The sequence below is a fragment of the Budorcas taxicolor genome, chromosome 10 (genome assembly GCF_023091745.1).
Source record: "Budorcas taxicolor isolate Tak-1 chromosome 10, Takin1.1, whole genome shotgun sequence".
NCBI lineage: Eukaryota > Metazoa > Chordata > Mammalia > Artiodactyla > Bovidae > Budorcas > Budorcas taxicolor.
In genome coordinates this window covers 7,184,373-7,198,751 of record NC_068919.1, presented here as the reverse complement: position 1 = coordinate 7,198,751, position 14,379 = coordinate 7,184,373, and the positions used below count along the sequence as shown (strand labels likewise).

Sequence of the window (14,379 nt, the reverse complement as noted above, 5' to 3'; positions counted from 1 at the left end):
AAAAATCCCATTTTAGTCAGTAATTATTACTTTCCTCCCCACCTGATTTTTTATGAAAGACTTTTATATAAAGGGCAAAGTTAACTGGTCATTTCTGTTAACTTTATTCTGTACTGTAGAAACGTACACTATGATAATATAAGATGTTAACAATGAGGGAAACTGGGTAAACTGGAAGTCTCTATATTTTCTTTGTAACTATTTTATAAATCTGAAATGATTCTAAAATTAAAAGTTCATTTAAATTTTTTTTAAAAAGAACTCTCTTTATACTTAAGGTATAATAGAGAAGAATTATAAGAAAATATTCATCAGATGGCCCTTTCTTTGTATTAACTTTTTAATGCGTTTGTATTACACTTTGTAATAACTCCACCTCTGTTTTGAGAGTGTTGGAAAAATACTAAACATAGGTCGTTGTGAGTGAATATTATAAAACACAAAGTTCAAAGACTTCCAGGTTTTGTTCTCAATGTATTAAGCAACCTGGATAAGGCCTTGAAACAAAATGCCTGTTCCACTAAGTCACTGTCTACCTGACTGTGACATTAAACGATAATTGGAAAGGCATTTTAAAAAGTACAGTTCTAGAGAAATCCTTCTCTTTGCCTTATTGTTTAGTGCCAATATAACTCTGATTTTGAACTTATTCAAATGTACTCCCAACGTAATATAAACTCCTCTGGAAATATATTGTAGTCACTCCAGCCTTGTAAGTTGCTCCTCATAAAATGACCTCATCACAGGTTTCAGTTAAGGGTCAGAATTCAATTTGTCTCTACTGAGGATAAGAACTCTTTTGATTCCAATCCCAAAGAAAGGCAATGCCAAAGAATCCTCAAACTACTGCACAACCGCACTCATCTCACACGCTAGTAAAGTAATGCTCCAAATTCTTCAAGCCAGGCTTCAGCAATATGTGAACCGTGAACTTCCTGATGTTCAAGCTGGTTTTAGGAAAGGCAGAGGAACCAGAGATCAAATTGCCAACATCCGCTGGATCATGGAAAAAGCAAGAGAGTTCCAGAAAAACATCTATTTCTGCTTTATTGACTATGCCAAAGCCTTTGACTGTGTGGATCACAAGAAACTGTGGAAAATTCTGAAAGAGATGGGAATACCAGACCACCTGACCTGCCTCTTGAGAAATCTGTATGCAGGTCAGGAAGCAAGTTAGAACTGGACATGGAACAAAAGACTGGTTCCAAATAGGAAAAGGAGTATATCAAGGCTGTATATTGTCACCCTGCTGATTTAACTTCTCTGCAGAGTACATCATGAGAAACGCTGGACTGGAAGAAACACAAGCTGGAATCAAGATTTCTGGGAGAAATATCAATAACCTCATATATGCAGATGACACCACCCTTTTGGCAGAAAGTGAAGAAGAACTACAGAGCTTCTTGATGAAAGTGAAAGAGAAGAGTGAAAAAGTTGGCTTAAAGCTCAACATTTAGAAAATGAAGACCATGGCATCTGGTCCCATCACTTCATGGGAAATAGATGGGGAAACAGTGGAAACACTGTCAGACTTTATTTTTTTGGGCTCCAAAATCACTGCAGATGGTGACTGCAGCCATGAAATTAAAAGACGCTTACTCCTTGGAAGGAAAGTTATGACCAACCTAGACCGCATATTCAAAAGCAGAGACATTACTTTGCCAACAAAGGTCCATCTAGTCAAGGCTATGGTTTTTCGAGTGGTCATGTATGGATGTGAGAGTTGGACTGTGAAGAAAGCTGAGTGCCGAAGAATTAATGCTTTTGAACTGTGGTGTTGGAGAAGATTCTTGAGAGTCTCTTGGACTGCAAGGAGATTGAACCAGTCCATTCTAAAGGAGATCAGTCCTGGGTGTTCATTGGAAGGACTAATGCTGAGGCTGAAACTCCAATACTTTGGCCACCTCATACGAAGAGTTGACTCATTGGGAAAGACTCTGATGCTGGGAGGGATTGGGGGCAGGAGGAGAAGGGGACGACGGAAGATGAGATGGCTCAATGGCATCACCTAGTCGATGGATGTGAGTTTGAGTGAACTCCGGGAGTTGGTGATGGACAAGGAGGCCTGGCGTGCTGCAATTCATGGGGTTGCAAAGAGTCGGACACGACTGAGCGACTGAACTGAACTGAACTGAATTTGTTTTTAAATGCAAAATCTAACTCAGTTTAAGGTTGCTTTTTATTATTAAAAATTTAGAAAACTAAGAATTCCACATAAAAATAAAGTACCTTAAGTCCCTTTTTCTGCAGATCTTGAGCAAGTTCACTGCAAAGTTCTTGGCACAAGCTGTACTGTTCTTCTGCTTTACTTATCTCACTGAATGTCCTACAAAGACAAGAATGATTTGGGTGCACAAAGTAAACTACAATTCAGGATAATTTAGAAATTATATAGTACATGCAAATGACCTAGAATTAAGATACATTTTCTATAGTACTGAATAAAGTTTTCAGATACACTAAGATATAATTAAGTAAAAATATTCAAGATCTTCCTAAATAATGGGAGATTATTTATAGCTAAACTGATTAGCAAAGGTACATTTGTTCTCTATAATATTTTTAAAAGATGATTAAAGTCACCAACATATAAGGATAATGCCCCAAGAACTTACAAAACATTAGGATATATAGGTATACAGACTTTGTTACAGAGGACTGTCTTAAGAAAGTACAAATGAGAACATCATTCCAATTATTGCATGAATATTGTCTGAAGAGAATTATCTTCAAGTAGATTTACGGGGTTGGTTCATGGCCCCTATATAAAGTTGTTTAATAGACAATTGGAAATGGGCTGGTAAGATTAAATGTAGAACTTGTGAGTTCATTTGCACAAGGGTGTTGAAGGTCATATTAAGGAAAAAGAGGAAGACACTAAAAAGAGCAGGATAACCAGTAAACAACCCTGAGCAAACCCTAAAGAGTCATTTAGTGAAAAGTACCTCTTCTAACCCAGTTGCTCACAGCAATCCAGTTCTCCTTCCCAGTGGCAACCAACATTGCCAGCTTCCTATTTATTGTTTGTTCATCTAGAATACTGTATGCATATAAAAAGTATGTTATACTTTTATAAACAAGCAAACACTTCCCCTATATAAATAGTAAAATATCAGACACTGTTTACTTTACTTTTCTCATTCATCCTGGTGAGTTCCCTATAAGTAAATAATTTCCTCATTTTTATATGGCAGCTGTGCTGTGCTGTGCTTAGTCGCTCAGTTGTGTCCAACCCTTTGCGACCCCGTGGACTGCAGCCCGCCAGGCTCCTCTGTCCTTAGGGATTCTCCAGGTGAATACTGGAGAGGGTTGCCATGCCCTCCTCCAGGGGACCTTCCTGACCCTGGGATCGAACCCAGGTTTCCTGAATTGCAGGCAGATTCTTTACCAGCTGAGCCACCAGGGAAGCCCAAGAATACTGGAGTGGGTAGCCTATCCCTTCTCCAGGGGATCTTCCCGACCCAGGAATTGAACTGGGGTCTCCTGCATTGCAGGCAGATTCTTTACCAGCTGAGCTACCAGGGAAGCCCTTTATAGGGCAGCATGATATCCTAATTTAAATATGTAAGATCATTTAACCAATCCTCTATTTGTAGAAACTTAGGTTATTTCCAACCTTTTGCTATTATAAAAAAAATGCAATTCACCACCTTGTATATGTATAAAATGACATGTAATGACACCTGTGGAATGAATCTCTAGATGAAGAGAATAGTGGGATCAAAGTACATGAGTATCTATATCTTGATAGACAAAATCACTTGCTCCCTGTGGTAGGCAAAATAATGGTCCCAAAAGATGTCTAAATCCTAATCTCTCAGAATCTAGTACTTTACATGGTGAAAGGAATTTTACACATGTGGCTAAATCAAAATGGGGGTGATGATCCTCGATTATCTAGGTAGGTTCAGTGTAATCCCTCGGTTCCTTATGAGGTAGGAGGGTAAGAGTCAAAGAAAGACAAAATTGTGGGATCTGAAGATGGAGAACGGTGCCATGAGCCAAGGAATGCAAGTGGCCTCTAGAAGCTTTTGGTAAGGAAATGGATTCTGCTCTGGAGCCTCTAGAGGGAATGCAACTCTGCTGACACTTTAATTTTAGGACTTCTGACCTTCCGAACCACTAATTAGCAACTAGCACACTCTCCTTTAGAGCTTAACACCTTTTTCACTCACATAGTTTTGCCAATGGAGTGTGTTCTTTGCCAGCTTGATTAATGAAAAATGCTATCTCAGATAATTTTTAATCTGTGCTTCTTAAATAAGAGACTGGGATTATTTTCACATGTTTGTAAAGCCATTTGTACCTTCTCTTCCACTAACTAATTGGATCTCTGTTCATTTTTTCTTATTGGTTTGCTGTCCCCTTCTTAAGAAATAGTAATATTAGTTAATATTCTTATACAGCAAGCAATGTTCTCAATAACAAAATAGAAGACAAAATAGGAGGGAAAAAATCATTAAATAGGAAATAGGACAACGATCTCTCACATTTGAAGCTTTCCCCCCTCTTTTCCTTTGGTTGCATATGTGCGTGCGTGCGTGCTGAGTAGCTTCAGTCATGTCTGTCCTTAGTGGCCCAATGGACTGGAGCCTGCCAGCTCCATTGTCCATAGGATTCTCCAGGCAAGAATACTGGAGTGGGTTGCCATGCCTTATTCCAGGGAATCTTCCCAACTCAGGGATTGAACTTGTATCTCTTATGTCCTGCAATGCAGGATGATTCTTTACCGCTGAGCCACCAGGGGAGTCCTTTCCTTTGATTGCTCTTATGTAAATCACAGCCTGAAACAGCAATTTTTATCAAGTCATTTACAGAGGGCGTTGTTTTAGAAAAGTTATTCAGGTTTTCTGATCACACATTATACATGTGCAAAATGGACACAACCTTAGAGTAGGCCCAAGGTTCTTTTTTTTGCTGTGCTGTTGCTGTGTGCAGGCTTTCTCTAGCTGCAGCGAGTGGGGGCCACTCTCTAGCTGCGGTGCGTGCGCTTCTCACTGCGGTGGCTTCGCTTGTTGCAGAGCACAGGCTCTAGGCTCTCAGGCTTCAGGAGCTGCAGTGCAGGTTCTGTAGTGGCAGAGCATGGGCTTAGCTGCTCTGTGGCATGGGGGATATTAGCTCCCCCAACGAGGGATGGAACCCATGTCCCCTGCCCGGCAGGCAGACCCTTAACCGCTGGACCACCACAGATGTCTCGGTTCGAGGTTCTTAAATGTCTTAGTGGGGACTGTGGTTCCTTGAGGAGATAAGTGAGAGACTTCTCAGACAATGACTTATATCCCAAGACAATAAGGTTCCATCAAGATTTCATCTGACTTCCAAACAGGATTGTAAACCACTGAATGAGATCACCTCTAAGCTCTCCTTCATCAGGATCTTACTATTTGGTGCCTTCAGTCATTTACCAGTATTTGAAGAACTTCAGGAAGAACTTCCGTTATCATATCTTAAATTAACTACTAAGTATTATTTTTCTTATAAACAAACCTAGAAATTAAGATTTGGAATCCTAAAGTTCTTGGTTTTCATTGAATAGGAAGAAAACTAACATTAAAAAAAAACTTCAGTTAAATTTTTTTTTTCCTATTGAGAGCATGGCAAGCAAAAATAATAAAGCATTGTACTAGAATATTTACTTTAGGGGTGTCAAGTGCTAAAAATTGTTATCTGGTTTACAAGTAGATTTTTAAAATTTCAGTTATATTTTATTAAAAATTAGTTTAAATTTATACAAATTATGAATAATTAGTAATAAAACATTACCTCTCAACACTCATGCTTTTCCTCTCTCCATCCCTTGAAATGAAAAAAATAAAAAGACTTTTATTTGCTTTCCAAACAACACTGAGTTCCTTTTAGTCAACCAAAATGATGTAAGATCAGCTACCCTTTACAGATCTCAATAATATTTTGGATTAAAAGTTATACATCATTAAATACAGTGAATTTTTTAATCTAAAAACTATCACCAAAGAATGTCGATAGGTAAGCTAATAGAATTACATGTGTGATGGATCAAGTCTATATCTATCAAAGAACACATCTGCAAACAGGATATTATAAATTGTTTCTATTAAAAACTTGAATATTGAAACTCACAACTGATAAAATCAACAGAATGTGGTAGCATAATGGCTTTCAGTTACAAGATATAATTGAATTTTGAACAGTTTGATTATCTAGTTTTTGGCGTAGGACACATCAATACTAGCCTATTTATTACTTAGACCACTCTGTAGAAGCTCGGTCAAAACGTGCTCTATGGCAGTAGGATGATGACTGGGGATCTGAACCACCTAGTTAGGTTGGATTCTAGCTGCTCTGACAGGACTAGTTAAAAGCAAAAAGCTGAAATGACACATAGAGTATTCATTTTCCAAATAGTTCATGAACCAATTATGAATCGAGTACTGTTCTAGGCCTTGGAGATACAATAAAGAACACAACAGACCAAGTGACTGCCTTTAAGAAACTTCTATCTTGGTGGAGGAAAACAAATGCAGAAATAAATAGAGAACAGATTCGAAAGTAAGAAGCACAAGAGATTAAAGAAATAAAGCAAACCAGGGAAACAGAGAATGTGGATAGAAAGGAAAGTAGGTTTGCTGTTTTATATGATTTCAAATTACCCACGAGTTTCACTTAAAAGCATTATCTACATCTCTGCCACTGGTTAATGTCTGCTATGTTATGTTAAAAACTATATAGTTTTCAAGCACTATGGAAATAAAAAGAGGGTAATTTTTGGAAAAAAGAAGACAGTTTTATTTTCCAAAGTCTTCAAATACTGGATTATTTATAGTACTGTGATGTCCTTCTCTTATCTTTCGTTACATCCACTCAGGATCAAAGTCAGCTACCTGGATTCGAAAGAATGAGGAGCACAGGAAGATGAGAAAAGCAACAGCATAGGCCTTGCAATCTCTGTAAGATTTAACAGATTTAACTGATGAACCAAACATTTTATACACCTCCTCAGTAATCTTTTAGTTTCAGTCCAGTCACTCAGTTGTGTCCGACTCTTTGTCACCCCACGAACTGCAGCACGCCAGGCCTCCCTGTCCATCACCAACTCCCAGAGTTCACCCAAACTCATGTCCATTGAGTTGGTGATGCCATCCAGCCATCTCATCCTCTGTCATCCCCTTCTCCTCCCGCCTTCAGGGTCTTTTAGTTTACTTTAGTGTTAATTCTCATTTTTGTTTAGTGCCTTCTTTTCACCCACCCTGAACAGTGTACCCTTTTAGCTCTGGGATTCTTCTTTTTAAGACCGGGAGGAAAGAGCAGCAGGGAGAAAACACAGGGCTTCTCCTCTAGTTGTTTCCTCTTCTCCGAGGTCTTTGCCTGGCTGGCCCCTTCAGACCTCCACCACTGGAGGACTACAGCCAGCACCGCCTCTTACCCTCACAAGTCAATTTCTATGCCTCTACTCTGCCTTACTTTCTTCACTTGGCGACTTTCTTTTTCCCATACTACTCTGCACACTTTATGAAGGCAGTATTTCATCTTGTTTACTGCTATTATCCCCAGTGCCTAGAACAGTGCCTAACACAATGTACTCAGGAGAAGAGGAGAAATGCAGGTAGTCATTACATCTATTTACTTAAAGAGTGAGTTCTGCGGCATAAGTCATCTTTCTTTCTTCAACAATCCGACCACCAGTATTTTCATGTTCTGAACAAAGAACAAGGCAGGTTCAGAAAAGAAAGCACCCATCCTTCCTCTTACCCATCTATCCAGTTGCTGGAGCCAACAACCTAGGAGGGACTCTTTATCCCTCATTTCCTTTTCTCTCATATCCAATCTTTAGACTCTAATTCAAAAATTATATTCTGAGCTGAGCCTAAAAGAATTTAAAACATGTTATCCTCCTAGCCTCTATCTCAATGGTGAAAACTGTTATTTCAGCAGACAATAAAGAAAAAGCAGAATGATTATATTATAGGTACAGATACCTTGCCAGGTGTGTTGAACCTAGACCCAGGGAAATATGAAGGAAATGATGCCAAGATGTTTCAGAGAAAAGGAGAGAAAGTAACGCCCTCTGTTGGTACAGTTCTGTACAAGTAATAATTCCAAGGGCCTTTAACATTTTCTCTGTAACTTTTCCTATTCCAGAAACCTAGAAGAGAGTCAACATTTATCATTAATACATTTTAAAATTAAGGTAAGAACTGATATTATAATCTTATCATACCTTTTATAACTCATAAAAGGTATAAATAATGTCCTGGTTTCAAAAGTCATGCAAGAAAATGGCTTTAAATAATTTGTGGCCGTATTTCCTAAACTAGTGTTACATGGGAATTTAAAACTTTAAATTCCATGGAGTTTTTAAAAAGCATTTATAAAAGAGTTTTGTGGTCATATAAACTCAGGGGATGGTAGGATAAATGACTTTTTATTCTCTTTTCATTTTTTAAAATCAAAGTTATAGTTGACATACACCATTAGTTTCAGGTGTACAACACAGTGATTCAACAATCACCACAGTGAGTCTAGTAACCATCTGTCCCCATAGAAAGTTATAACATTATTGACTATAGACTCGACTTTTTTTCTTAAAATAACTCTAAGTTTGTACTTCTTAATCCTCTTTAACTATTTCTTCAGAAATCAGAGGGTATATATAGAGAATAAATGTCATATAAAATCTCACCTTTCTAATGGGTAAGTCCTTGATGAAGTCCATTACAGCTTGCCTGTTAGGTAGAATTTGGTATTGTCCATTTGGTTTATTCTTATCACTGCATACTTTCGCTAACATCGTATTGGGTGCAATGCCTTTAAAGAAGAACACTCCAATGACTCAAAGAAAATGATGTGTATGATTTTAAAACATGTGATAACAATACATAAAAAAATTAAATACAAAAATCTGAAATTATGTGGAATGCTACTTTAAAAATGCATTTGATTACTCTCTATCTCCCCAAGGCTTGCTATGGTTTCAGGAAAAGAAACTGTATTAGTCACTGTGGCAGCAGAAATGAGGAATATTTAAATCTCCATGGTATCTTAAAGTTTAACTTTTGAGTTTAAGTGATAATATTAGTTTCCTACTATATTTAGTAGGAATATAGTCTGTCTTATAGAAAAGATTGAGAATATAATTTAGGATGAAAGCTTTCTCTTTGAAAAGATCTTTTGTATAGATTACCCACATAAAGGAAAAAAAAAATCAAAGATTCTGGTTTCTAGTATATTTAAAACAATGATAATGAAATGTGCACATACTTTATATGCACACAAAGCAAACCACTTTTCAGAGAGGTGTTTTATAATTTCTAGGTGTCTTAATGATTAAGATAACTGGAAATAGGTATACTCAAATATAATAGTTTATTTCAATTTTTATACACATCATTCTAAAATTTATTACTTATTCTCAAGCTTTGCCCTAGGAAGAAAAGACTAACCCAATTATAATATGGCTTTGCTAAAATAATCTAGGGTCCTCACGAGTATCTGTTTCTACACTAAGACACAGAGATATCCTCATGAGTGACTGACATGTGGAAGGCTCTTTTTCCCTTTACCAGATGATCCCAGATTGCTATGCAGCTTGCTGGTGTTTTTTCTGTCTTGTCCATATCCTGTACGGTCAACTGGGCCCTTTTTCTGTACTGTAAGCCTTCCAAGGGAAAACTGATAAAGTATTATGTCCAAAACCAATTAAAATATATTTTGTGTTTTGAAAAAGATAGCTACATGAGCTTTATGGTAAGTTTTTGCTTTGGACACATGGACGTTTCTGCTTAATTCCCATTTATCTATAGGTTCACAGCATTCTAAATAGGCAAACTGTCAGAAGTTAATTAAAAAACGGCCACGTAAAATTTGTGAACTATACACTTTATAACGAGAAACGACTAACAGTACATTTGAATTAGCTAGTCTGAAAGTTATAACTAGCAGAACCACCAATATCCTTTTAAGTACCTGCACTGGCCGTGAGGGTTGTTTTCTGCTCGATTCTGAAACGAATTTCCTTTACCACTTCCTCCGCTGATGTTCCAAAAACAATTGAGTTTTGGTGTATTTGAGGATTTTTTGGTTCTTCAAAGTTCACTTGGAAAGGATTTCCTGGGGACTGCAGATCAGGAGGACTATCTTCAAAAAGGAGTGGAGAGATGGATCTTTCATGCTCACTCAGTTTATTAACTTCCTTTCCTGGTTTATCTAAATTGTAAACAAGAACAGTAATTCATCTTCATTCTAAGAAGTACATACTTCATAAATTATGTCTCCGCCAATCTTTTTAAAGACAAACAAATCTCATTTAGTTTTGTTTCTAAGAACCAAGGTCAGAAACATTATCATTTATATTTTTAACTGTTTAACAAAGAAAACACTGATTCTAAGCTTTTCTTAAAAAGAATATCACCCATTTCCATCGTATACAGTTTAAAAAGAAATTCCTTAGGTAAAAATCACTAATTTTTGAACAAAATTAGTTGAAAACTAGAGTTGGAATTAGATTCACAGTACTTTTTTCTTAAAAAAAAAAAAAAAAAAAGTTTTTCTCCCTTTACTCATCTCTAGGAGAAAAAAGAACCTTAAGTTAGAATTTAAGAATAAGGAAAAGGCATTAGGCAATCTAGAGTAATTATGCCTGAAAGACAGATTTTATTTTTTTGGGGGAAAAAAACCTTATCGTTTTCTTCATTCATGGAAGAACTTTCCAAGTGTTGAAATAATCTGAATTTTATTCTTTCAAATGTTGATTTTAATTTTGACTTTTCTTTTTTATAAAGTATCACTCTTACTAACAGCACATTTGAAATAAACAGAAATTATTTTTGGAAGTTATACTTCATTAAATATACAAATTCTTAAGGGCTAATCAGATTAGCAATGATCCAAGTTTAAGGGTGAGAAGCCTTGATTATCAAAGGCTGAACTAATATTATTAAAAAGTAAAGCAAAAATACTAATCTGGTTATTACCTCTTTTTTTTTAAAATTACCTTCTTTTTTAAATTGTGTTTTTCATGAATTTAAACTGTGAAATACATTTAAACCTATACCAATGTCCTCAGGAACAAATCCATGAACTTTACTTTTTGGGCTTAATGGAGAAGAAATCAGTTTAAGTGTAAAGTTTATAAATACAAGATTAACAATAGAGCTTTCTGATCCATTCCATAATTCTTTTTTATTTTTGGTGGCCCCACGTGGCTTGTGGGATCTCAGTTCCCATATCAGGGATTGAACCTGGGGCATAGCGGCCAAAGCACTGAATCCTAACCAAGAGTCCACCCGGGAACTCCCTCCAGCTCATAATTTCATTTACACATAAACATTTTCCAAATTAAAGTACATACAGAAGCAAAGATTAAATTCTTAGTTTCAAGGCACATACAAATGCATTATACTTAAAAAATGAAGTTGGTTTTTCAGAAAGAGTTTACAGATAATGCAAATAATATGACAGACCCCTGATTAGTATCAAATTTTTAAATATTAATATGAATTAAGTCACAGATATTTTCCAAATCTGAATTCCCAGGCCACTACAAAATAAGCCTTATTTTCAAATTATACATTAGCTGTTATTTATGTACTTCAGTTCATTTTCCATTATCTGGTTTAAAATACAGAGCAATTCTGAGGGGATTAAGACTGTGGCACAGTTGAAATGGCATCTACCTGGACCCTTTTCCCCACCTAGATGTGTGGAAGTCAAGGTAGAGAGCTATGGCAAACCTGCAGGTCGAGTAAGGAATGTTCACAGCCCCCTTCTGCAGCTCCTTCTGCCATGCTTCATACCCAAGCTATTGCCACAGCATCCTCACGTGAGGCACTGACTATGGAGCTCTACGACAGAAAGCAAAGCCTGCCGTTTTCAGGCTCTTTGTTCAGTCACTGCTGAATGGTCTAGTTACCTTTTCAATCTATCTACTTCTCTGTGAGGCCTGGCTCTGCAACCAGCCACTGAAGTGGTTTCTCATTTGCTTTCTGAAAGAACTATCTTTTAAGCCCCATAACTGAGGTGATCAAAGTGAAAAATTAAGGTTTCTGATAATCTGAAATACTAGATTAAGGATCCCATCTGGATGGCAAGTGCTAAAAAGTATTCGGTACAGTATTTTAGTTTTTTTTTTATTGGCTAGCACCATCCAGATTTATAAGAGAGAATAAACATAAAATTATTATTATTATTTTATTTCTATATAGACATGGTAGTTAATAATACTTTTCCAAAACTGCACGTTTTAGAAAAGGGGCAAACAACAGAAAAATGCCTTGGACTTTAGAGGAATCTATGTCAACCACCTGCTATGACTCCAATTCACTGTTGAAAGCTTCTCTTGGCATAATGTGAAATCAGATACGCCTGAAAGGCCAGTCCACAGGGACTTAGATATGAAAACAAAAGTAAAGTATTTAAATTGCCTAAGAATATTAAATATATGAAGAGAAAAGTACATAGATAAATATTAAGAATGAGAGGTATTAAAAATTCACATCCTCATAATGAGTTTGGATGTACAGTAAATGAAAAGAACATTAGTAGGGAATGAAAACACTTATCTTAGCCCCAATATAATTTTTTATAACTTATTGTGAAAGTAATTGTTATAGGGTATTCTCAGGTGGCACAGTGGTAAAGAATAAGCCTGCCAATGCAGGAGACGCAAGAGATGCAAGTTTGATCCTTGGGTCGGAAGGTCCCCTGGAGTAGGAAATAGCAACTCAGCCTAGTATTCTTATCTGGAAAATGCCACGGACAGAGGAGCCTGGCAGGCTACAGCCCGTGGGGCTGCAAAGAGTCGGACACAACTGAGCATGGCACGCCAAGAATATAGGAGACACTCACAGAGTGATTCAATGTAACTGTGGATATTTAATGGTTCCCCTTCTTTCTCTTGTGAAAAGTTAAGGAATAGAGTACGATTTTAAGCAATCTCAGGCTTTGTGTGTCACTTCCCCAAACAAGTTCTACTAAGAGCAAAACACCTTTTGCTTCAAGATTCTACGTCCAGAAACTGTTTACTGCTTATATTGTTTAATGTTTCCCTTAAAGAGAGAGACCTTAGAGCTCTAAGCAAGGTGATAAAATTATGATTTGATGTCCTTATTAAATTTTCTCCTAAGATGTGAGCCCCAAATCATGGTAGCCTGTCCCCTCTGAAGCAGGTAATGACTTGTGCACATGAAACATGGCTGTGGGTTTCAGGCAAACCCTGTTTCTACCTTTGCATCCAGGTGAACTTTGCCCAGGGGTCCAGGGCAGCGCTGGCATTTGAAGTAATCCCACCTCAGACAGAGAGTTGACAGAGTACATGTACTATCTGCGTGTTTTTTGGCATTGTTTTGGATCGATGATAAGGGTCCCATTTGAAAAAACCCTTAGGGTCATAAAACTTCTGTTTCATTATATAGAAAAAGAGTTAAAATAAGGTCTAAGGCAAAGAAGGGACTTGGAGAATCATTAATTTTGGCAAGGTTAAAAACAGTAATCACAGTAACCAGATTATGGAAAATCTATGTAATAAAGGGGAAAAAAATCCCATTCAATGTTTTAGTATGTTTGAGACAAATTTTTTTTAAGTGTATTTTCTATTAGTAACAGCCACAACCAAAGGCTACCTTAAACAGAGAACCTCCTCAGATTCAATGCAATCCAACCCTCAGTCAGGTTAGATCTTAGGAAAAAAAAACTGCTATGAAAATACTTTGGGTAGGGACTCTGCACACTCAAAGTCTAGAGATTTAAGAATTGCGTTTGGTTTAAAAGTGACATTCGACACATTTATCTCAGAAATCCCACTCTTATATTTAAGTTTCTGATTTTCATTTTTAATACTTTTTCATAATAAAGCGACATCTAGTCCTACATCTATGCCTGCTAACTGGTTAATCCAAAGGATTTTTTTAAAAGTCTGACCATTCTAATAAATTGCTTACCGTTTTCTAGAGAGTTCCCTGCTGTGATGAAATACTTCCTTTTGTCCTCAGGCCAATTTTTTCTTTCCTCTAAATGCTTTGTTATATTCAGGTAGGCTTCATCAAGACTCATGGCCATAAAATTGGGATCATAATCAGTAAGGATTTCCTTAACCTTCAAAAGGAACGTGTTTAATATCATTCTGATAGGCAGGGAAAAAGTTAAGCAACATAATTTTATAGCAGGTCAAAAGCAGAAGTGGGAACAACAGGAGCTTGCTCTCCTTTTATGACCTTTTTTGTTCATTTTAAAAAGGAATAATCTTACATGAAGGTACTATGTTGCTTTAGAAAGTAGTTCTACTTCAATTAATTATATCTATAAAACTTCACTCAATAATACATGTATCTGTTCAGAAAACAAAACAGCTACCAGGATTTAGAATGGAAAAGATGACAAAAACATAGCGTTAAGTCTATGACTATA

At 36.7% G+C, this 14,379-nt stretch overlaps 1 protein-coding gene across 1 annotated transcript in view; it reads right to left on the bottom strand.

Moving 5' to 3' along the window:
- POLK (DNA polymerase kappa) overlaps positions 1-14,379 on the bottom strand; it is an 82,407-nt gene that overhangs the window by 3,978 nt on the left and 64,050 nt on the right. The window contains 6 exon segments of the mRNA XM_052646301.1: positions 2,230-2,326; positions 5,764-5,796; positions 7,956-8,122; positions 8,660-8,784; positions 9,943-10,182; positions 13,914-14,067. Coding sequence (XP_052502261.1) covers positions 2,230-2,326; positions 5,764-5,796; positions 7,956-8,122; positions 8,660-8,784; positions 9,943-10,182; positions 13,914-14,067 — 816 coding nt within the window.